The sequence below is a fragment of the Microchirus variegatus genome (assembly GCF_963457635.1).
Source record: "Microchirus variegatus genome assembly, chromosome: 3".
Taxonomy (NCBI): domain Eukaryota; kingdom Metazoa; phylum Chordata; class Actinopteri; order Pleuronectiformes; family Soleidae; genus Microchirus; species Microchirus variegatus.
The window spans coordinates 30,466,076-30,492,045 of record NC_139804.1 but is presented as its reverse complement, the minus strand read 5'-3'; the positions used below and the strand labels follow the sequence as shown (position 1 = coordinate 30,492,045).

The 25,970-nt window shown below is 41.2% G+C and overlaps 1 protein-coding gene across 6 annotated transcripts in view; it reads right to left on the bottom strand.

The window, feature by feature from the left end:
- Positions 1-24,706, bottom strand: part of LOC310924527 (homeobox protein cut-like 1) — a 58,694-nt gene extending 33,988 nt beyond the window's left edge. For all 6 annotated transcript variants that reach the window (XM_083886294.1, XM_083886295.1, XM_083886298.1 and 3 more), the window contains exons 1-2: positions 24,597-24,706; positions 3,420-3,530 (exon numbers count right to left, since the gene is read on the bottom strand). In XM_083886294.1, the coding sequence (XP_083742420.1) occupies positions 3,420-3,530; positions 24,597-24,659 (174 nt within the window). In that variant the 5' untranslated portion in view covers positions 24,660-24,706. The remainder of the gene's footprint in view (positions 1-3,419; positions 3,531-24,596) is intronic.
- Positions 24,707-25,970: the final 1,264 nt, after the last annotated feature.

Here is a 25,970-nt window from a genome sequence, read left to right as displayed (position 1 = left end):
GCAAATGCATTTGATTCTGCAGGTCCCATCGCACGACTTTCCATTTTGAGTCGACGGACTCAGATTAGATAGCCAGTTGAGAGTGTATCAAGGGAACATGCAAATTTCCATGCTTTTAACTGAGCCTACGTCCTGACTAACTGAACTGGAGCATATGGTAAAAAGCAGAATAGGACATTCTGTGCAGGAACATTTGATTTGCACAAGTTTGTGGACACGCATACTTACAAAACTACCAAATAAAGATGTGAAGTAGGGCAACAACAGGCGTGCGGCTTGGGAGACTTTGTGCTTTTTCGAACAACTCTTGTCTAAAAGCATAACTGATGTTGAAGGGAATGAGCATCCCAAGCCGATTGGGGACCAGTGTCTAGGCTTGGCCTAATCCAAGGTTGGTCCAGACAGGCTGCTTGTCTGGGGCTGAGGACAGGTCATGACCTCAGTGACCCTGCTCCATTGTTACCTCATCAGGGGTCGTTGTGGCTGTTTGTCTGGGCCAATTCAATATTCCCCTGCTACTGATAATGACCTCCACTCTGCCCCCCTCTTACTACTCTGACTCTCCCTTTCTTTCACACACACAAAGCATGAAATAGAAAACAGCCAGTGTATACTTTCTGTCAAATGCATTAGATTTTTATTAAATCCAATTTTCCATTTCAGCTAGTTGTTTGGTTACCCGCACTACTTCCTGTTTGGACTAATAAAAAAATTTTTTTCGTACCATTTACTTCAGGCTAGGGTCTAGTGTTTTGTCAAAACCAAGGATAATGTGCACAAAAATGTGTCTGTGTTAAGATTCAGTGGTATGCGCGACAGTTTTCATTTCAGCCTTTATACTTAGCATGGTATTATCGCTGAGCCTTTAAATTTATGGAAATATTTATGTATGAACTGTGACCAAAAAAAGAAACCTCTGTATAATGTTATGCAGTCTTGTCTAGAAGGACTCCAATAATTAGTACCTTTGTTCAAATCATAATCTTCAACATTTGTTCAAATTGTCTGGATGAGGAGCCAACTCTACACCACCATCATCTTTTTAACAATACACTGTTTGTATCTCGTTGGTCTTTATAGGTTAGAAAATGTCCTAGCATTATTCAAGATTAGATGTGAATCTTTCCAACTTTCATTGTTGTGCTCAAAGTTGTGGGGGTGATTAAACGCTGAAGCAGTCAACGGACGAGCCTTCATACATATGCCGAACACACGCATGCACACAAAAACAAACACTGAAGTAACATGTAGAGACAAGCTTCTGCTTTTGTTGAATACCCCAGCACTGAAACCCTTTGGTCCACTCTCCACTGCTATGGCCCCCTGCCCCCAACACTTCCAAAGATTTATGACCATATAACATAACAATGCACACAGACACCATGGTCAATCTGTGTGTGTGTGTGTGTGTGTAGTGAGGGGAGAGGAGGGGGGCCAGGCAGCAGGAGATGGATGGCTGGTGTGTGAGCTGCCGGCAGACAGCAGACAGGCCAGCCCAAGGAATCCTCCAGGGAGTATGGAACTCACATTTGCTGTCTGTCTACCCTGCAGCTAAACACAAACGTGTGTATGTGCATACATGCACACACACACACACATAAGCACAGACAAAGTTGTTTTACTACCACTGCCTCTGGCTAGCAATCTTTGGGACATTTTACAACCATTCCCACCCTTGCCTTTATAACAGTGTATTAGAGGAGTCTTGACTAACTAAAAGTAAATTAAGAAGTGGATGAATAATTCAGGCAAGTTAGGAAGCACAGTGAGAGATAGTCTTTAAAAAAAAAAAAAAAAAATCAACACTGCGTCAGTGCTAATGAATTATGAAAACTTTGTTTTCACGCTGCATTTCTTTGCACTACTTTCGTAATGCTACAAAAGCCTGTGTGAGAGTGCGTGTGTGTTATTATGCAGACCATGAGTGCAGTTCACACCGAGTACAGCTCAGCAGACTAGACACAGTCAACGTGGGCTGGTCTCCTGGTTGTTGAATAATGGATCAGAGACGGACTCCTGCTCAGCCTAATGCAGTCTGATCTGATGTGACTGTGATCTCTGCTGACTGGTGCGGACCACAGAGAACTGACAGCCAGTTCTATAGGCCGGTCAACCACACACACACACACACACACACACACACACTGTCACGCACGAGAAAGCGAACACAGCTTTGCAAATGCACACAAGACGATTGGGGCATTTTTAATCAAGCGTAGAACATTGCGCGTTATGAAGCAGTCTACTTGGTAAGCAGCCTTGATGCCTATACACGTCCAAACCCCAGAGTTTTAGTGTCGATTCCTATTGAGCTGGTTACAGCCCTGAAATGAATCCTGTCGCTCATCTGGCCTGGCTCAGATTCCTCCTCCACATACCAGGGAGATGCCAGGGGCCACACAGACGCCAGAGGAGCCTTCCTAAATCACAGCCTTGTTACACTGATGAATGTGTGTGTCCCGTTCTGTGATCTCAGCTATCTGCCTCTGTGTGTTTGTGTGTGCGCCTCTGTGTCTGCACTTTTTCTTTGTGTGCATGTTCGCTCTTTTTTCCTCACTTAGTGTTGTTTCTTCTACACCTCCGAGTCTGTCTTGCTTCCCTGTGTGTGTGTGTGTGTTTGTGTGTTGCTAGTTATGTGGTTATACCTGAAAATGAGATTAGAGATAAAAGTGCAAGGTGAAGTGAAATTAGCGTCTTGTGTGTGCAGGTACGGTTTCCTCTGGTGTATACAGTATACTCCTCTGTACCAGGCGGGCTACATGCCGAAGTCAATAGTCACAAAGCTCATCCTGTGGTAACTATAATAGGCCGACTGTCAACTCCACCGAGAGATGACAATTTTCTATCCACTGTCTACGCCATTCATACATAATTCATACTACCATCAATAATTCACCATGGTGACATTACCAATAATAACACAACAATACTTTGTTTTCGCTGTGTGGTTTGAAATGTGTTGCCTTGGTTACAGAGATGAAACAAATATTCCCAGGAGGAGTGATGGGAACACAGGAAAAAGACAGAATTCCCTCCTGATCCCACTTACTAGTGTTGTCACTCTCTCACTCCCTCTTTCTCCCTCCCTTTCTCTCTGTCTTGCATACAAACTCACAGACCACACTTTCTGCACGCATAAAAAAAACTAGGTCAGATAATACAAACTCCTGAGGGGCTTTCTGTTTTGTCTCTTTAGGATTTCAGGGAAACTAATGGAGAGACTATTTTTGGGAGCCAAGCCCACATCTCTGCGCTGTCTCCTCCTCCCCTGCTTGTTCAGTAAATAATAATGGCTGCTGTTCTAAGGAGGAGAACAGACATGGAGGAACACTAAGGCAGATGTGATTATCAGAAGAACTGCAGGATGTACATGTGTTTGTGTGTCGGTGCACGTCTGTGAATATCAGGGTTTTTCTCACCTCTGGTGTGTTCTTCTTGAACTCGCGGCTCAGGTCGATTAGTTTCTTCCTGGACTGTTCACTCTCGTCCTGTCTGTTGGCAAGCTGTGTGGCGGTGGCATCTAGTTCTTTCTGCAACACAAAAGAAACTTTTTAGGCTTTCTGCAAAGAGTCCTCAACATTTTTATTTCTATTGTCACTACTACAACTATAAATGCCAGCAGTCTCCTTGACCCATCTGGCACACTGCAGACTACCCAGCTTGCCTTGGCTGAATTCAGCCAGTGTGTTGCAGCTAGAGCTGAAATGATCAACTTTTGTGATAATCGATTAATCAGTTTGAAGCTTTTTTTCTTAATTAAAACAAGATTTCTGATTGTTTTAGCTTCTTAAATGTGAATATTTTCTTTGTTTCTTTGCTCTACATAACAAAGAAATCATTAAAACTGAACCATTTTGGTTTGTGGACAAAACAACACATTCGAGAACATCGTCCTTTCCAGGTTTGTCAAACACTGATCAACGTTTATTTATCGAGAATATAATCAACAGATTAATTACTAAAATAATCGTTAATTGCAGCACTAGTTGCAGCAGCTGAGGCAGAGAACAGAACCACTACACTACACCAGTGTCCTGACATAGATAACCTATCTACACCAGTAGCTTGATCCGCTATCAGGAGAAGCGATATGCGAGTCATTCAGCCCGTCAGTCAATCAGTAACTACTGTGTTGGACATGACATATTCTGAAGCAATAGACTGCTACACACGCAGTTCACAGCAATTATTGACTGTCTGCACTAGATGACCCCTCCCCTCCCTACATAACAACAACAGCACAATTATCAACAACAGCAGTGTTGTCAAGGCTGAGGCAGGGCTCGCCTTTATCCACATTCATGTTGCATTGTTATTAACAGCTATTTATGAGACAAGTTCCAGATGACAGACCAAGAGCTGACATTAACAAGATATCCAGGCCTTGTAAAGATTCTATCTCTTTCTGCCGAGTGTGTGTGTGCTCATAGCTGGATGATGTTTCTGTTGGATTCTTTTCCTCTGTCACTAACGCTGGATCAAGTTGCAGAGTCGCCAGTCCAGAAGATGACACGAGGACGGGACCTCATATTACGTATGAGGATATTTTTAATTATTTTGTGTCACTCGCCGTGGACGGTTGAATGAATGAATATAATAAAACATCCTAAAAATCGGACAACTATATCAACGGTTACTTGATACTCCAACACCAACAAATCCTCATTAGTATCCAACGCGTATCCAACGCTTTTGCATTCACATAAACATCTTGTTTGTGGCTGATGATCAAAACATTCTTGTTCCATTAATGAAGCCTTTTGCTTAAACCCACTGTCGACGGCATACATGATACCTGTTGTCTAGAAACAATATTATCAGTCAAAGTTGTTGTCCTGCTTGCTGTGTAAAGCTACATAACAACTGACCCAAAATTCCCAACCAGAAGTTTCTCACATAAAGAACGGCAGACGTCTACTTTCATGGTTCTGCCGAAAACAAGGTCTATACAGTCACAGAGACAGAATGAACAAAGCCAGGGGGAATAAGGACAGAAAATAAAGGTTATTGTAAAGCAAATAGAACAAGCAAACTCCAAACACAAGTGGAAGAAGGCGACAATGACAAAGAGAGCAACAGTGAACGATAGAGCAACAGAGAGGAGGGGCTATCGTCCTAAAGTTACGTATTGCTCATATACACGGAAATGCATGGCTTTTACCAATTTTCCAAAAATAGATTTTATGGCTCCCGAATTGCTGGTTCCATGTGGATTAAAAGCCCAAATTATACAAAACTTTTGTAGATTCTTCGAAACTCGTCATGTACACGGAACCGAATGCTGTTTCCATCACGGTACAGTTTGGTACCATTTCGAACCATTTCCTACTTGGTTTGTGGCTGCTTTTCTTAGCTACATGTCAAGCTTTGTATGAGAAAACACCATGGGTGTTTGCCTAAACTTCAATGGGATAGTTACAGTGATAGCAAGGGGAGTGACATTTTTCTGTCGCACAATCAGCTGACTGTTGTGGGTGGAGCTACTCTGAGCTATACTCCTGCCCCAAGGGAAAGGTAGCAGAGAATGGAACGGTCAGGGCTGGTTATTCTGGTACTATTGCGAATGGAAACGCAAAAGCATACATACAGCACTCTACTGAACTGTTCCCCTCAGTGGATACACGGCTTTACTCTGTCTTTTCACATTTGGGTTTATTGGTGACTGGCATCATGTCCCACAAAGTACTTAGAGTTGTTACATTCTCATCCATAACCTCTCCATGTCATTATGTTCTACTAAGGAGCATCAACTGAGTCAACACCTCGTGGGAGAATTCTTTATACCAGTAGAGCCAAATGTTTGGCTTAATATCAAATCAGTTTGAATTTTTATTTTTACACTGGCCAAACCCATTAAGTCACCCCCCCTTCCCATACCTAAACAAATCATCCACTCACTCAATCAGCCAGCATTTTCTTCTCCTCCACTTAAATCTCTCTCTTCTCCCTTTCCTCCACCTCCCCCTTTCCTCCACCTCCCCCTTTCCTTCTCCTCCCTCCCATCCACCTCCTGTGAGGCCGCCCACCCCTGAGAGCGATTAAACGCTGCTGAAGGGCCGTTATGCTAACTAACACTAATCATTTAATACACACATTACCACAGGGGCCCTTGTGGCCCAGTCTGCTGACAAGGTCCCAAAACACATGCACGCAAGTGTGCCCCCCCCCCCCCCGAACACACAAAAAATACAACCCTCTTAAAAAAAATAGTGTGATCAAGAACTAATTAGGAGAGTTTTTCCCCCCCATCAGCATTAAGTTCAATTCCCTATCCAGCCGTGATCTTGCTTTATCCACAAACCATAAAAAAATATAAAAAATGGACTCTGCATTGGATTTTACGCAGTAGCACAGGATGTTAGAGAAAGAAAAAAAAAGAATCTCACTTGCTTACATGCCATCTTGCTCTCGCTGCCCACAGAGCAGTTGATGTAGCAGCCTGTATGCCCATGGCCATGGAGCAGCTGCACTATCTGTTAGTGAATTCGAGCATGCACACAAGCTTGTGCAGCCCTTGATGAAAGAAGGAACCTAATACATTTTAATCATGTTAGATTAATTGTCAAAAAAATTAATGCTCTAGTTCATGATTAGAGGTGTAATTATTATACTGGTAAAGATTAGCTACAGAACAAGGACACAAGACCCACTTGATTCAAAATATTAACATCAAATTGGCAGATATTATATGATGAATTAGGCCTTAAGGCTTCCTTTCTAGGTGGTGCCACGTCGCTAAAATCATTGTAATATAATTAATCAGCGGAACACTTTAGTTATAAGTATATCTAAATTTGTAACAGTCAGGATTAATTTAGGTATATCCCAAAAGTTAAGAAATAAAGCAGTCAATCATCCACGCAGGGCCATTCAACATAAGGAATACATTCTGAACGCCTCGCTCTAAAACTACATAATCTAACTCACTATAAAAGTAAAATGCCATGGACGACATATATAGCTTGTTTTTGATTATAAAGTGCATATGTTACACACCTTAGGACACAATTAAGTCCATCAAGTTGAAGAAAAATATTTGCGCAGCTTCATTAAAAAATAAAAGGCAGTGAAAGCATGGTTTGCATCATTGTGTCAGCACCATTAAAAGTCACGACAGCCTCTTAAGCCACCATCCGATTTGTTGTTTTAGCAACGACATAATGACCAAACGGTAGAATTATTGCTCAATCACTTCATTGGAACACATCCACAAAATATAGGAAACTAGTGCTGGGCAGTACGAACAAAAAATGATATTACGGTATTTAAAAAAATATATTATTGGTTTCCCAGTGTACAAAGGTATTTGTTTATGCATGAGCGAGTGCGCCAGCGAGAGAGGGACAGGCACAGTTGAGTGTGTATTAAGCGAGTGGTGTAGTGAGAGAGGGAGCAGCGGAATTGAGCGAGTGGTCTATATATATATATATATTTATTTATTCCCCCACCCCTCACCTCACAAATAAATACTACTTCAAGTTAAAATGACAAGTATTTAGTGTGACCTACCCTCAGACTTGAACAATAACTCTATGATTGGGGCTCTATGAAACCTGGAGTGGAACCCTAATTAAAACATGCGTTTGTCAAGAAATATAAAATACAACATAGTATATGTTGTATCAGTTAAACCATTTGACATCCAAATTCCAATAATCACAGAATTCATACATACAAAGTGTATTGCATTGGTCTAACAGCATCACCAGCGTTGTTGTTACTGTCTGTCAATATGTGATCATTGGTACTATAATATTACACTTAACTGTGGACTGGACTGAACAGGAAAAAAACACAAAATATTCACACGACATTGCAAAATTATTTTCATGTAAATTCATTTAGAAATAAATAGTTTTTCAGAGGTCAAAATTTTGCAACACCAAGCCAAATTACATAATTTCATTATCACTTTAACACGGGTTCTGCTTTGATTCTTTTCCGATCCCTTTTCAATACCCCAAAGGGATACCAAATCCTGAATCCTGATAAATAATCACATCACAGGTGAGAGAAGACTGGTTTGATACCAAGTGGTCAAGTAATTATGAGCACAGTCTCAGGACCCTCAGACCCAGTCAAATTTTGACGATGCAGCAAACTTTTTTTCCCACATCAGCAGACAGGCAGACTTTACTCTCATCTAGCTGATAGAGCGTGACATCACAAGGTGCATAATCCCTGGCACATTTTATTCTTGAGTAAGTCATCTCATTTTAGTATCGAAGGTAAAATACCAAACAATTACCTTTGGGTGTTTTCTCTTGTTTCAGAGGACAGGCTACTGTAATGTGCTATCTTAATTGTTGTCAGATTTCAAGTCATGTTTAATCGTTTTATTTGTTTGTGAAGCAACATGTCTAAATAAAAAACAGTGTTTTCAAACAAAAAAATTGGAATCCTAAATCAGAAATAATGTGTATGTGTTCTTCATTTGCCACAAACCAAAATGATTCATATTTAATGACTTCTTTGTTATAAGGAGCAAAGAAACCAGAAAATGTTCACATGTAAGAAGCTGAAAAATTAGAAAGTGATGGGGGTTGCGTACCCTGCGCACCCCAGCTATCATGGGATTCGTACCAGTGACCCTGCGCTTACAAGCCCAATTCCCTTCCACTTGGCCATTGGCTAAAGAACAATTCCCAAACACTGAGGTAGTCTGGATGCCAACACATCTGAAACAGATTTCATCCTTTTTAAATGAAAACATGGTAACTTCTTTGAGAAGTTATTTGTAGTTTTTGTTTTGACAAGGGACTATGAAAATTAAGTTATTTTTGTTGTTAAACATAAACTAATTATGTCAAACCAAATTCATACACTTCCTATAAAAGTAAAAGACACGTTGCCCATTTTCTTTTTTTTTCTTGTTTTATAGGAATATTTTCTCACTTTGTAAAAGGGATCCCAAAAACTGGCCACCAGATTAAAAGACATTCAGTGCCCAATTGGTCCAGTTTACTGATCTTTGCTTGAACCCACGTGGATGCTGATATTAACCTGGAAGCTAAGTTAAACAGATAGATAGCTCGATTATGGTCAGACTAAATCAATAGATTAACTACTAATTCTGAATAACAATTGACTGAACAATCTCCGAGATAATTCATGAACAGATAGCTAATCTTTTAGCTAACTAATCGTGACTAATAACTCATGTTAGTATAATTTAACCGTCTCACCGTGGGTTCCTGCTAGCATAACAAACCTGAGGTTAAAGGGGATCTGGGAGACATGCTAAGAGCTAGGCCGTCAAACATTGTGCAATTTTCTGTCTGAATATGATGAATGTTAGCTGTATTACCACATTTACACATGTTATGTGAGTGCTGCTCTGATTTTAGGAGCTCTCTCTGTGTTTGGATCTCAAGCAATAGAGGGAGCATCAGTTGCGACAGTGACCAGGTTGCGTTAGCTGTAGCTGAAACAAAGATGACATTAATGTGAAATTCTCTATGCTTGTTGGAAGAAATAAATGCCCAGACTTGTATGTTTATCAACTGCCTGTAAAAGTAAGAGTGTCAGCCCTGAAGCAGCTACAGCTTCTGTGCTGGAGGAACCTACCCTGTGCTTTCCAACCACGGTCTATAAGCGAAGCAGGACAGCTAACACAAGCAAAAGTCTTGTTGCACTCGAAAAATGACTATTCTCAGTGTTAGTTTCAGTGAAGTATATCCAGACTCTAACGTTTAGCGTTCTACACTGTGACTCAGTTGCGGCAGGTCTGTGTCTCCGTGTGAAGCTCCAGTTGCCACAGTGCTTGAGTGTGTGACAGGCAGCTAGCCTCGTCTCGTGCACAAACAGAGAGACAAGTGCAGATCTCTCCTCATGACTGGGAAGAGTGAAAATCCGCCATACGCATTCTGATTATGCCCAAAACCATTAACACCACCGTTAACATCTGCACTTAATGGTACTGCGGTATTTCAAAATTTAGCCCCAGAGCCCATTTAGTATCGGGTTTCAGTACCATCTCTGAGTGTAAAGTAGCAATGAATAGCATCCAACACTCAATTTGCATTTTGGTAAGAGGGCGCACAAGAATAGTAAGAGGGCGCATCGCCCCATTACTCGGAAAAAAAAACAAGCTAACTATTAGAAATGTTTTGGTTTGACTATTTTGCAAGCTTCATCAATCTCTAAAGGTTTGGAGGAGAACGCTGTTAACATTAGACAAGGCTGCACTACAGGAGTCAAAGCCATCTGGCATACCGCTGGGATTTTCTATCTATCATGTTCTGTCATTAATGACTGACATCATGCTAGCCTGATAAATCACACAAATTAACATGCTAGACAAGCAGCTAACACAAATGCAGAAGCTGTCATGCTACATAAGGGAGTCTATATTGTATTATTGTAATACATGACTAATATAATGACAATAATTTGTGTTTGCTGTGTTTGGTCCTTGAGGCACAGCATCTGAGGTTGACACATTCTGGCTCTTGTTGGCTTTTACCTTTCCAATCGGAAAACAGTTTAATTGGCCAGTGCATTACTTTATTTAATAATTTACATGAACTACAGGGCTATTTTTTTTTAATGTGTCTATGGCTGGTTATGACAACACTGTCTAGTTTAGCAGAGGATGGAATATGGTGAGTGCAGGAGAGCATTAAGTGGGCTGTAATATCTGTGTGATTGCTGTAACAGCTCTGCTTAGCTTGGCTGGACTGGCCCACAGCAGCAGTCCCTGTCCTGGTTCATTTGGTCGTCTGGTCAGCTGTAAAGACGATCGGAGCAGATTGCCAACAGTCCCCAGAGAGACTTCAACACCGACGTGGCCAAGAAGCCTCCTGCACACGGCTCCACACGCGTGTGCTCTCACATGAATGCACTCACAGACCGCTGCTGTCACTGGGGGAGCCCAGTCTTTCCACATTCTTTTGAACTCCCGTTTCAAAAGAGGAAGTCTGCTAACATGTTCACCCAGTGAATTTTGGCAGGGTTGGCTCTATTTGCAGCTACAATGAGAGGCTGGGCCAAAGAGAAATGAGTGTCTCTCAGTCCGACCACTGAGGCAATAATACTAATCAGAGATAACAGTCACGGGTAAACAAATCCTATTACCACTGGCCATCAGACCCAAGGTGTACAGTATGTGTGTATTCATCTCTCCTAATGAAATTCCTTTCACTCATCTGCAGGCAGAGAGGGGCGTTCTATCTGACTAATATGCTCTAATTACACTAATGAGCCACAGGTGATGATACAGTGAGACTGATTAATTAAATGGGAGGCACCAATCAGGCATGTCTGATTACGCCAATCATAGTGACTACAGACTAAATGAGATAACAGGAGACAGACGCACTTTAATTGAGGTATCAAAACTTCATGGAATTCTTTATGCCCTCACGCTCCGACGATGCCGAGACGGATAGGCTGGTGGAATGACAACAAAGTGACTGTTATGTACACAGTATGAAGTCAATCTGCAGCTGCTGTCCGTACTGCCACGGTGACCAGGAGTGCACACCGAAGCTCAGAACACCACACCAACACCAAGGGTTTGCTTCAGATCTCATTCCTTGTAGAATAATTGGGCCTGCGACTGCTAGAAACACTTTGTTTACACCTAGTCTGCAGTCACACATGCCAAGTCTGCCACTACTCCTTTAATCCAAACACAACCTAGGTTAACGGCTCCACATTTAGTGTTTAACACATCCATCTAGTGGGAATACCGACCTTGAATTCAAGCCAAACATAGAAAGACACATTCACTTCTACTCTATAACACTAACACCAAGTTAGTCACGCTACAAAAGATGCTAATATTTTAAAACAAAACCTCATTACAAAGTGAGAATCCATTTACAGCCAATGTACTTGGCAACATATCACAGATGAATATGAAATTAAGTTTTCTGTCCCGTCGACACAGCCTGTAATCTTTCTTTTCATCTCTGACATGTCTGAGGTTGTTATGTGGTTTTGATAGTAAACAGAAAAGGCGTCTGGAAAGATGTCTTATCTTAAATCTACGAGTCCTATCTTTCAAACTCCCCCTCCATATTCCCTCGAAGCGTTCCACCTCCTATGTGGCTAAGTGCTCTGTATGCCGAACCTTCTGTGTGGGGGTGGAGTCATGGGGTGGTGGCTCAGTCAGGAGCAGCAGCTACGCTTGCTACAACAACATGGTACATGATCACAGATCACAGGCACGCCCCCTCAAAACACAGCACAGATAAGAGACTACAATTCCAGCTGCTTGTCTGCCTTCCTACCTTTGGCATAGCAGGGTGCAGAACTTAACATGCGACAGCAAATGCTGCTTTTGAAAACCACACAGGGTTTAAAGATGCAAGTTGTATCCTCCTGAATCTCCATTTTTGCTTTTCCTCTCACCCACTGGAATCGAAGCCACAAAGTTTTTCTTTACCACATGCTTGCACAATAGTTTCACTGTGACAACTGAGGTCTGAACACTTTTTTGTATGTGTGTGTTTGTGCAACTGTGTGCGCCTGTGTTTGTGTGCAGAGCAATTGGGGGTGGGGGTCAGCCTACCACTCTCCACAGTCTAACAAGATGCTTGTGGTCCCTGAGCGTTTTGCTCCTTTTTTTGAACACAGATCCATATCTACCAACAGCACAGGAGCTGTCAAGGCTCACCCCGCTGACGCTGACGCAAGCCTGGATCAAAAACAGCCTTTTTACACCACAGCCTCATTCGTATTGATCCATGTTTCACTGCCGAGAGACTGGTTGTTGTTTTATCTCCCCAACATTCAAGCCTGAACTCTCCTCAAGCTTACTGAGAGTTAGTCATTATTTTTTGCTTGACCTATTGTCTGACAAATGGTTTCAGAGGCCAGGCTTGAGCCTAAATACAAATGTAATGAGACTACTACGATGGTTTCTGGCATACAGGAAGTGCAGCATTCTTGGTCTCATTTTGTAGACTTTGAATTTAGCTAGAGGCTTGTGTCACAAAGGGTGAGTGGTGTGGAGTGTGCAATGGGAGGAGAGGGGTACGGCGATATGCTGGGGTGTAATGCATTGGTGAAAGGGCAAGATTTTTCATCCCTGCGTTTACAGGGTGGAACGGCTAGGATATTGAGATCTGAGATAGGATCAGAGGGTAGTGAGCTGTTGCAGCTACGATAAAGGCCACGCATTACAAACAGAGCACAGATACAGAGAAAGGGAGACCCTGAGAGAGAGAGCCAGAGAGACAGAGAGCGAGAGAAGAGACTATCACACCTCTCCTGAATTAATGCCTCCATTCTGCCAGGAAGCTATTCTGTGCCAGTGAGAGGAGATTGGGGAGGGGATGAGTGCAGATACAGACTAAAAAATGGAAACTGTGATCATGGAGAGGGGCGATAGGGATTAATCAAGTCGAAAAGAAGAGTGAGGCTCTCCAGGCCAAATCGCACATATACAAGGCCCAAGGACTACTAAAGGCAATTGACTGTGCTGCAATTAGTTTATGAATCAGACGCAAACACAAGCAACAATAGGTGAATAATGACGCGGTCACAGGTGCAACTGACCAAGGACCTTTCTCATCATTCTTCACTCATTGTTTGACATAAAACATGTGTGACCTTTGTGACCCGCTAACAGTAGAGCTAAGCTCAAATGATGTTCTGACATTTCAACAGATCCCACTTTGTTAAACTCTTTGATTTGATGTACTTTACCAGGACACGCATGTACCATAAGTTGGCACAGTGTGCATCACTACCATGTGCCTCTGACACATCAGATTCATACTCTGCTTGATGCCCTTTTTCCACATTTTAAATTAGCCATGTCTGTTTTCTTCCAGTAATTTTGTAGACGGTTGATGATGACACATCAGCATGAGTTGTGCGACGGCCAATGAAAGAGTCGTTCTGATTTCCACGCATAAATTAACAGCATATAAAATGGCTCATTAGGTTGAATATATCTAGGCTCTTAAACATGTCCAGCACATGTTGTCACTATTTTCTAGTGCAACTTAGACTTCTGACTGAGTTTGACACCCGTAGTCTATATGATCAATGTCAACAGAGCATGTCCTCGTCTTACTCAGCCTTAATGAGTAAGTTTTCTGCTCTGCTTGCGCGACGTTTAAGAGGAAAGGCAGGCAAACGCTGAGAGAGAATGAGCATAGCTAATCCTTACAGTAATGACAGAATAATTAGCTTGCGTTAGGCTAAGTAATGGGTTGTAATTATATCATTTATTCTGTGTTGAGAAAATGTGATATAATGCCAGCACAATGAAGGAAGAGGAATTGAGCTCGGTGGGAAGTAAGATGGAGCATGTGTAAGAGCTCAGGCTCTTTCTATTGATTGATCCAAACATCAAACGAACCACTAGAGTAATGGGAGTAGTGAAGGACAGCTAAAAGCTATTTGGAGCCTTCAATGCATAAAAGACTTGACCTGTTCCACACAGCCTACATATCAAAACCATCAAACAGCAATCAATAGACCAAAGCGGTCAACTCAACAAACCGTCACCCTACTAAAACATCAAACCCCCAGCCCAAGCGTCAGATGATAGGCTACACTCAGCTTATCCATTACCATCAGATAAAGAGGAGATAAAACACAGAGCCTAATCCTTTCATGTGTCGTGACAGCCACAGCAGCCTCCAAGGCATTCCTTCAGTCTGGCTCTCAAATAGTTTTATGGCGGAAGACAGCCATTCAGTCAGCCAGCCAGCCAGTCAGGGCTGTTCTGGTCTGTTTGTCTTATTTCACAGTTTACACGCTGTTTTATAGGTAGTTATTATGGTCACCATGGTGATGCCATACGTTTTTATGGTCTTTTGGTCTGAGGGCAGAGAGTAATAAATGAAAAAAACATACACACATGAAAACAAAGACTCACTAAACACACTCCTGCTGTGGAAAGGTCTCATGTCCCTCCCTTTCTCCCTCCCTTACTCTTTATCAGTCTCGCCAAATGCCTAGCTCCCTCCTCTCTGCTTCATGTGAAACATGGATAGGCTAATGTAGAATTGTCCTTTCTCATTCCACATCTGGAGCTGATCAGAGGGCCTCCTGGAAGTTGAGGCCTCTGGGCCTATTAATAACCATACCGCTGAACTCAGGGTCAGACAGCAGTCAGCGGATGAGCTTGTGTCTACTAAACACACAGTCCCTTAGCCATATCTCAAGAGGACAACTCTCACTTTTAAAAATGAGACGGCAAGCCACAGAACAAGGTTGAAACTTTGGGATTTGCATTAGGTCACTCAACAAATACATAAGCAGAGAGAAACAGGTTGAGAGACAATTTCCTTCTTATTTTTCTCCTTTCAATGTAAAAACAAGTTCAAGTTCAAGGAGGCTAGACCTGTGAAAGGCAAGACAGATGGTGAAGTCATCATCTGTTAGCTCTAAAGGTTAGACCAGTCAGACAGACCAGGTCATACAGAGGTCTACATTGTCAGACCACCTCTGACCCCCAGAACCAGTCTGACAGCTGCTGAGGTCAAAGATCAGAGAGAGGTCAACGTGCCATCTGAGGACATTCAATAAATTTACACAGATACAGGTCTGCATCATTTGGATAGAATTCCCCTTGTGTTAACAAACAATGTCAGGGACAGATACAGTAGTTTTTTTTTCACATTAATTTTACATTGTCATGTTATCAGATTATCACCATTTAAATTATTTTGTTTTTCTGCGACATTAAGATCAACAGAAACATTTATTAAATACAGACTAACTTATAGTTAGATGCAGTGCAAAGTTGTCCAATTGCTTGACTGAGTTGGACTATGGCCTTAGCTCGATTAAACTGCACATGTAAACATACTGACTGACTCTGCCTTACCGAAACCCAATAAATGAAAATGCACAAAATAAGTCTAAACATTTCTCTGACTTAGCAAAGTTTCACGGCATCATCTAATTGTGAATACCATACTGGACACCGAGAACAATTTATTAAGCATGATCCACCCCCATCCAAAACGCACATACATGCACCTGTGAATACAGGGTCGTTGAATCATCATAATCAGTGGTAGTTTTCTGCTGAGCCTAGTCAGCAGTCTGTGTTATTTTTAGAGGGCTGACACAGAAGCAGGCCGTCCATTTACTCTGTGAGCTGGCAGCAGGACCATCACAGCTCTGGTTGCCTTTAAACTACCAAAATGGGAATGAGCTCAACATAAACACTGCGAAGGTGTGGGCACTTACAGAAATGAATTTAGCCGAGATTCAGGGCCATTACAATTCCATTACCTTAACATTAGGCTCCTTTTAACACAAGGAGGTGTATTTAAATGCCAAGTCCACACACAGTTACTGACTAGCCACAGAACAGAGGTCAAGATATCAATTAACTTCTCTACCTAATCTAACATCTGCAAACTGATGTTAGATCGTTACTGAAATATCCAACCTTTACTCATATAGCTGTTAAAGTAAAAGCTCAGGCATTTGGGAAGGAAAATAATAGCTACAGTATCTTCATACTATGAGTCAATATAACAATTGCAAAAGATTTAAATAACTATTAATTGTGCAACAATGGGGTTAGTTCTATCCCTCATCTCAAAGATGAACAGTGGGGTTTTCCAAGGTCAGGTTTCCATTTATCTCTTATTTTCAGAATAGTAAACACATACAATAGCAAATCTCAAACTAAGTACGGAGAGAAAAAGAAATTGGAGTGAGAACTGAGGCTAAAGGTTGAAGGCTGTTCCCATCTGATGTGACTGATGAGTTGAGCCTGAAGGCCAGCTATGGATCTAGCAACTGAAGTCATGATTGACATTGAAAATTACTCAGAGTGAGCTATTAACAGATAGCAAGCCATATCATAATTCAGTTGCTACACCATCAAAGTGCACCAATATCATAATTCAATACCAAGAACCATTAGCTTGCAGCACACCAATATCATAATTCAATCCTGAGGCCATCAACCCTTGCCAATATCATAATTCAATACTCAGACCATTAGGACACACCAATAGGCCTATTAGAATTCAATACCAATGGTCAATGATCTAACAAGACACTGATACCGGAGTCATGGGTTGATGTGGAGTTACACATAAAGATCCTCAGGCCTTATTTAGCTCAGACTCCCTGATAACAGTGAGATAAACAACACTAAAATAGGTAGGGCTAATGTGGAGCTTGGCTACACTGGACGGTGAAAGCCACAGAGTGTTTGCTGCAGAAACAAATTTCAGCAGACTTATGCGAGAGACACGTTTATGGAACAAAATGCAGCGTGGCATTAGCCTCAAACTCAGCATTGCAGTCAGCCAAACTTGTCAAAAAACTTTTGAACACTGGCCCCCAGTGTGTGACCGTATGCAGTTGGTCTAAATTATCACATTGTGGTACCTAGTGGTAATGGTTCTCCAATTCATTTTCTGGTCTATTGCTTCTGTTTATATTTCCATATTAACTTGTTCTTTTTTAACTCCACAAAACACTCAGAGTCTCATCCTGGCTTCCAGACCCTTAGCTTGGGTCATTAGAAATCAGCAACCTAACAACCAATCAAACAGTTCAGAGTTTTAATTTCTCAAAGTTTCACCACATATTTATTTGCCTGCTTAACTACAGTCGTTATTACTACGAGCATGAAATTACTTTGAGAAAGGAAAAAATAGCACAGATTGGTGTGCATTACTGCAAAAATAAATATTGAATTGTAATACAGCACAATAAATTGTTAAAATTAATGCTTAGGTTAATCTTTATAATAAACCTTCCAACAGTCCTTGGTCCCAGCTTATTAACTGTAAAGATTCACAACTTGTCTGCATTTCATTTACTCAATATCCAAAAATTAAGAAAGCTTTTTTTTTTTACATGCTTGAATTAAAAGGGGTTTGACATTTAGCTTAATGATTTGTAGAATTAAGCTCTCTGAAAGTTGGGATTATGTATGAACCTAATATTGATGAGATGGCTAAAAAGAAGAGTGGATGAATAAAAGGTAAGACAAAAAGCACTAGAAAAAAGTGTGACTTGATCATTTTGTCTCAAGTATAGGAGAATTTATTGCTCCCCATTATGTGCATTCAGACATTACCAATCATCTATGAAAAACAGACATTTACTTCCCCTTGTGAATGTCGGATTTGTGTAGAAAACCTGAAGGTCTAATATAAATATACAAGATTACATTGGCCCTGGAGGCATTGTGTTCAAGTGTACACTTGATTTTGAAATGAGGTGGGCAGCATCCTCAAACTTACAAGTGGAAAACGAAGGAGAAGTGTCCAGTCACTGAAACACCAGGCTCTCTACTGGAATACAGAGCAGCGGAATAATGGATGCTTCTGTCATGAGATACGATGAAACTCTATGATGCTGTAGGTGAGAGTCTCCAAGTTGGTCTGTAAATAATGCCTGCCACTTGAAAATAGGTCTCTGGAAACTGCCCAGTGCTCTTGTTGCTGGTTGTAGGGCGGCAGTATTGACTGGGTAATTACATTACAGTGTTTTAGTTTTAAGTGGTGGGGCGCATGAATACATTAAATCAATATTTGGGGTGATTGTGACTTCCCCAAAATATGAATTTCTATCATATTTTGAAACAAGCAAAGTAGTGTGAAAGTACCCGATTCCAATGTTATAGATGCAAAAAAAAAGGCTTGTGGGATTCAAACAGCAAAGCATAAATTAATAACATGCAACTGTCACACTACTACCCCAAGACAATTTTTTTTTAATTTAAAGAGATCATTTTCTGGAGCATTTTCACTGTATTGCTTAAATGTATTTATTCATACATTGTCACAAAATTAAAAATGGCAGTCACCTGTGGAACAGAGAGGCCTGTAAAAAAAAACATAATCAAATCATATTGATCGGCCTGAACGCATGCATCAATCCAACTGCCATCTTCATCACCGAAAAGTTCTGAAAGTTACAGATGCTGTGCAGTGCTCGTGAATCCGTGTGCAACCAATGCATTTCGTGAAACAAGCGTTACGCGTTCCTGTGCTCTGGAGGCGTAGCTTCGGGTGGAAGTCTTGGAATTCAAAATGTAGCCTGCTCAAACGTTTTTTCTAACCAGGATCCCCAACCCTACCTTTAAAACTATGAATTTGTGAAGTACGAATGGTTCAATGTTTGAGTAGAACATACACGTTTTAGTAAATCCACTTGGGAGGAGAGCATAAAAGGCATATGGAACTAATTTATCGACAAATACCACAGGTTTGATATCCTATATACTGTAAGACTGTATGGTTCTTCCCCAAACTAACTACTAAAACTAAACACTGGAGGGAAACTGCATATTACAAAAAATTTAAGTCAATTTAAACATTTACTTTAATAGAAAGCCAAGAGAAAATGATGATACAACGATTAAAAACCATCCTCTTTACATCATGTTTACACAGCCTCTGTGCACTCCACCCTGACAACGTTACCTCTCAGTCTCAGTACATTTTAGTGCAGGAGGAACATTACAGTAAAAAAGTTAAGACAGATAAAAGCTGTTCATATGTTTTATCAAAGGCCAGTTACAGAAATCTGAGCATTTAAAGCTAAATGATACAACCCTCACGGCGACAGAAAGTAAACTGACAATTCTTTGTGGTGTCATTTGACCTAGATTTTACAGGCACTTTTCTATAAACGTGCTCTGCATATGGTGCAAAGAAAACTATCAACTTATAGTTGAAATAAAACAAAAACAACAGTTAGTTTAGTTTTAAAAAGCTCTTTCAATGATTTTTCAGTGACCACTAACACCATAAGAGACATGAAATCAAAAAATAAAAAAAGGTTCATACTTTATTTAATGTACCACACGTTTGCTTACAGAAAGCCAGAGGAGCTTCTGGCTGGGTACACCTATCGTTAGGCCTCTATTAAGTGTGTTTTATTTTTTGTTCGAATATCAAATTACAGTGATCAAAATTCTAATGAGAAATAATTTTTAAAATGGTATAATTAAGTAATTGAGTGCTATATATTTACTTCTTGTACAAAATCAGATAAAGAGCCTGGTGTAGACACTCCTCAAAGTAGGGAGGGTGAAGAATCTGAGTCCAAGTGTGACGTACACTAAATTGCTGAGGAGTTGGGGAGTGTGGGCCTCTGTTGAGAATTAGCCACTGATAAGGTATATGAAGTTTTTTTTTCCACTTTTCTAAATGCCACACATTCTTCTCAGTCAACCGGAGGTTATCCTGCGTAAAGACACACTCTAACCCTTTTAGAAGGTAGGGTGCGAGTGCCCTGGACCAAAGAGGACCGAGGGCAGACCAAAGACCTGACACGCAGTCACCCCCTGTCTGTGACTCACGCTTAGTCGCTCACCACCCACAAACACAGTAAAACCTCAGTCCCAATGCCAGGTTTTGTCACTGGGCAGAGAACCGGCTGGCTACAGTAAAAGCATGACGTGATGCCCCTTCCTTTATGCTCCCCCAGCCTGTGCAGCAACAGAGGGGTAAAAATATCCCACCAGCGAGTTCAGACAACCAGCTCATAAATTAACACTAAAACTCCTGCAGACAACAGCGGGCCAGTCGCTGAGAGATTTAAACCACTCAGGTTGCCAATGTCCACAGCTCTGGGATCAGCTTACAAAACCCTTTTCCTAAATTTACCCATTAGGAGGTGGTGAACAAGAATGAGCTCTAGATCAGTTTTCATCGAAGTCACTATTTAGCTGTCCGCTAACAGTAAACTATTCTTAAAGATGGCTCTAGGGTGTTCTGTTCCTGAAGATGAGATGTAGAGGTAAGATATAGACTATTAGGCCCAAACTGGGAATTGTTTATAGCTGAAAGATGTGTTTTTAATTGTCTGAACTTTCATAAAAAGTAGAGACCAGGGCTCAACTATTCACTCATATCTTGTTCAGGTTTGCCCGTAACGCAGCGCAAGTTCTCATCACTCTCACGTAGAAACACAATGTTCCAGCAAATGGCTTCACCGGGTGAAAAAAAGGAGAAAGGGGGAAAAAAAAACAAGAGAGAAGAGTGAAGATCCCCTGTAAAGAAACTCAACACTGTAATGGACGAACAGGGATTACAGACGTTAAAACCTCCTCCATCTGTAATTCACTGTCACCCTGCCATCATCTCTGAATCACTGATCCATTTTGCAAGTGTGCAAGACCTTGCTAAAAGCATCACTGTTGCACACATTTGTGTTTGTAGTGACGGGGGGAAAGGAGGGGGGGGAAAAATCACGAAGGGAAGACAAGTTAACAGCTCTCTGTGCTGTTTCAAAGCACTCTGTGTCCTGTAACAACCACCTAGCTAGCTTCTCTCACAGGGAATAGAACACGCTGATCAAATAGGATTTTAATGAACATCAGCAGTTGGAGCCTGAGGAATAGACGTTATGATGGCTTAAAGCTACTGACAACTAGGTTGGGTTGGATTTTCATCATCAAACGATATGAAAAAAAAAAAGAAAACATTCCTTTGCTGGTTCCTTTCACACAGACAAAACAGTCTGTGATTCCAAGTGCACACTGTCCGTTCCGTCACAGGGAAGAAGAGACTGAGAAAACACGGTGCTAAGAAGACCATATGTGGACCATGACCACTTCATGCTGACCTAATATTATCAATAATAATATTTTTTTTTTTTTTTTAAATCATACTGATACATTAAGAAAAATAATAATATGAATAAAAGAAAAAGGTTTTCCTCTGGAGGCATTCCTCTAGGAGGCACTCAGTGGGAGGGAGAGTAAATAAGATGTCATCAATAATAGACAGTGAATGTTCTGAGTAGTTCTGCGTGCGCACACACACACGCACACACACACACACACACACACCAGTTCCGAATGATTCCTATCCTGCAGACAGGCCTGCCAACCGCCAGCCCTTTTGCACACGCTCAGATTCACTGTCCTGACTAATTGCTTGTGATAGGGGCCTTTGCCATAATTACCCAGGGCCTTATCACAAACTTATGCGATGCATTTTTCATGTCCTGGCTGCTGGCAGTGCCTTCACTGTCCACGCTGGCAGTCAATCTCCAAAAAAAGGAAAAAAAAGACCAATCTCACACACATTCACACACTAACACCAGTTCAAACAGGGCAAAATGGGTGAAAGCAGGGTGAAGGGCCAGAGGGAAGAGAGAGAAAAAAAATTAAAAGGATGGGAGGGGGGATGAGAGGGAGCGAAAGATTGGTGAGGAGGAGGGGAGGGCAGGAAGGGGGTGGGAGATAGATAGCGCAGGAAAGAAAAGAGAAGGCAGTCACAAATGTTTTACATAATGCATGAACAAGGGGGCATGAGTAGGAGGACCAAACAGGATCAAATAAATAGGAGAAGTGAAGCCTTGATGATGTGGCATAAGTGCAACACAAAGCACGCTGGGAAGACTTGTTCACTGTCCTTTTGTCTAACTCAGTCATAGGGACATCATGACCTAAATTAAAGTTTAAATCCCAAGCCTGGGTGATCTATAAAATCACGTATTAACAATCGGGCTATAGACTACATAATGCATAATTATGTTAATGACGTCGGTGACTAGACTTCTAATATTCATAAATTGTGATTTGAAATTCAGCAATGCATGATAAATGCCACGGGAAAAACGACAACAGCGTCATTGTCTCCATGTCTTGTGATAGGTCATACAGGCTCTAATATACACAGGCTATAGTCGCACACGCTGAATAGGCCCAATATTTCCCTCACATCGTCCACTGTGCCTTAGATCTGCTCGCTGCACACAGAGATTAGTGGCATGCGTGGGGCTGGGACATAGGAGGTTGTCGTAACCAACAGCGTCACAGTTAGAGGTCGAGCCATTTTTTTTTATATATATGGCTAATGCCGAATATGTGATACGTATACATTTCTTTTAGCCAATGTATTTGGCTAGTTTTCTTTTCTCCCTTCATCCAATAAAATAGAACAGTTTTCTTTTAACAGATGATGCGCAAAATTGCTTAACATTTGGTATGTTTCTCCCATCTTCTGTGTGGGATTTATGACTAAAATGTGTATAGTACTGATGATCAATTAACTAAAAATTAAAAGGTATCATATGTAATAATGTGGCCAAAAACGGTTACTACGTTCAAATTCAAAATACCGAGGTCTTTTAGGTTTCCTTTTCAGACGTTACTGGCAACCCATGGTTGCTCGGCAGCTGAGACTCTACTGACTGCAATGATTGGTAGTGATCGGCAGTAGGTGGCGCCACATGCCAAAACATGATTTCAAAACATAAACATGATTTACAGTCTGCAAAATATTTATTTTTAATGCAAATATTTTGTATATTAGGAGGATTTGATGGCCAGTTGCTTTAGATTTATTACATAATGCACCTTTAAAGATATGAATTCAAATTGGGCTTTAGTACATTTCTATGAATCAGTAATGACAGTCCAATTAACTAAATAATATAAATAAAGATGAGACATTGCAAACTGCTATAATGAAACAGTCTTGTTGGAACGGTATCCTCATGTTTTTATTCAAATTTACGATTGAACGTTAAAAAAATAACCTCAATGAATTCTTGAAATATCACAATAAAGTGAAAAGTCGACATACCAATGGTCAAAGTGATTAAGCGAATTGTCGAATAAAGGATAAAGTTTAGAAAACACACTTCCAGCTTCAACATTCAAATATATATAATTTAAAATTGATAAGAGCATTTCGCAAACGTTGCCCATGCTCCTTATTGACGTCAAGTTGCGACTTTTTGTCCTTCTTCTTCTGTCAAAACACACACTTTAAATCAAAGGTAGCGCCCCCTACTGCTTATATCAACGTACTAACAATTCATATTTGTTTAACAGTGGTGCATAGAAGCACACGTAATTCCGCATTTTCTTTTAACGGTTTTAAAAACGTGTTCTTCATTTTTAATATGACGGACTAAACGGTCGCTCATATACATCTACAATTATTTAATTTGTATTATTTGATTAACACCACGTCAACAAACGCTGTCCCGTCCACTTCCACAGACGTGGCAACGTCTGTAAAAACCTCTGTGTGTATAATTGCCGTCAGGGGGGAAACTGAAAATAAAACACGGCCGAGTTCATCGACCACAATCACGGAGACGACTTCAATATAAGTGCTCCAAAAACCATTAGCAGATAAGGCTGCTAATGTTCCCACTCGTGTCCAAGTAAACTTAAATTCGAGTGTAAACAGGAGGAGAAAACCCAAGAAAAGGCGCTGTTTGTGTGTCTGTGCTGCCCGTCTGAACGGCTGGTGACACCACAGCGCCACCGTATAATGAGTCGCACTTATTTTTCTCCCTAAATTATCCAACCTTACAGCGGCTAAGCGTCGGGCTAACTACGGCTACTCGCTCCGGTAAAAGTTGAAGAACACGCAATAAAGATAGCGAACCGAAAGCTTTCCCCCAAAGCCCCGCCGTTTTGTTTTTATTTCGGCGCATCCCCGCGGCGTCGCCACGGCTTGCCCAGTTGCAGTGTCCGATCGATGTTGAATTGAACAAAGAGGATCAATTTCTGATCAGCGAGAGAGCCACTTTCATCAATGTGAGGAAGAGGTCTTGCGTTCTAGCCCCGAAACACACGCGAGACGGCCGCCGAAAACACACAAAACACAGCCGCCGAGAGAGGCGAGACAGCCGAGGCTGGTTGTCGGGTAGACGGCGTAAATAGAGGCTGAACTGACCTGTAGTTGTTGTAAGTCAAAGCGCTTCCAATATTGAAACATCGATCCTGCATTGGCCGCCATCTTGAGACATATTGAGACAGGAATGAGATGCTGATAGAGAGCGCGGGGGTTGGAGTTCAGTGGAGAGGACCGGGCGGTCGGAACACCCGGGCCGGATCGCTACCACCGCTCACCCCGGCAACAGCCAGTGTACGGAACGGAGTCGATGCACAAGAGTGTTACCTTAATAACGCCATTATAATTGCTTAAATAGCATTTTTACCAACGCACAGATATTACAGGTAAATAACACAGCTGTTACTGAAATACCCTTAGTTTTATTATGCTGAAATACACCAAGTTGTGATGAATATACGTGTCATAGTGTAGTAACGTGTTTGTCGTGTGTGTGTGTGTGTGTGTGTGCGTGTGTGTGAAAACAATTCCAAAGGAGGTGACTTGGAAGTCATAATGTTTAAAAGAGAAGAAGAAAGAAAAGCAAACACATTCAGGGCTGGAAGAAAAACGTTATTTAACATCTAATCATGTATTTCATTCATAATCATAGTTCTTTTAAAATCAAACATGACTGTCACGAGTTTATTTACTTATGTAAATGCTTATTTTTATTTTGCCTTTGATCAAACTTTGTAATAGGGTTCAAATAAGGGCAGACTGCAACAAAATATGAATGTTTTTGTTTGTTTTGAATGAACACAGTAGTCGATCGGGGATGGTTGTGAGGAACAATTAAAAGGTGTAAATGTAAGCAGACGAAAAGGATGTCGTCCAAACCATCCAGATATATTAAATCAGTCAACCCAAAGTTGTAATAATAAGTCGTAATGACCACAATCTTTTGGATTTAATGCTAAATGTAACTGGATGATGGTAGTGGGACAACAATTGTATTCTCTAGTTCAGGATTTATAATTATTTAATTAGGAAAAGAAACCCATAGTTCCTGTTTTCTCCGATACAGATAATAATCAGATTAGTTCATTTAATTACATGTTCTTGTGTGTTTTGAATCCAGTGGTCGCTGGAGCTGGGCAGCTCAGTGGTTACAGTGTCAGCGTGTATACTGATGTGACCTTGAGCGACGCACTGAACCCTGGCGTTGCTCCTGCTGGCCTCGTCCTCTGACCCTCACAGTGTGTGACGGCTATATTAGAGTTTCTAATTAGACTGGATATTTAATAATAAAAAAAAAAAAAGTGTCCAAAGTTCCTCCACCAACAACTGTACCACCTTGTGCACCTTAAAATGATTTCTGCGCACCCACTCAGAGTTGAGCTACTCAGGCTTATCAGGTGAACACATCAGTTGGACACATTTCTTTCATTTTTAGCACTTTGTGGCTTCCTAAATTTGACTTATCAAGTGTGTCGT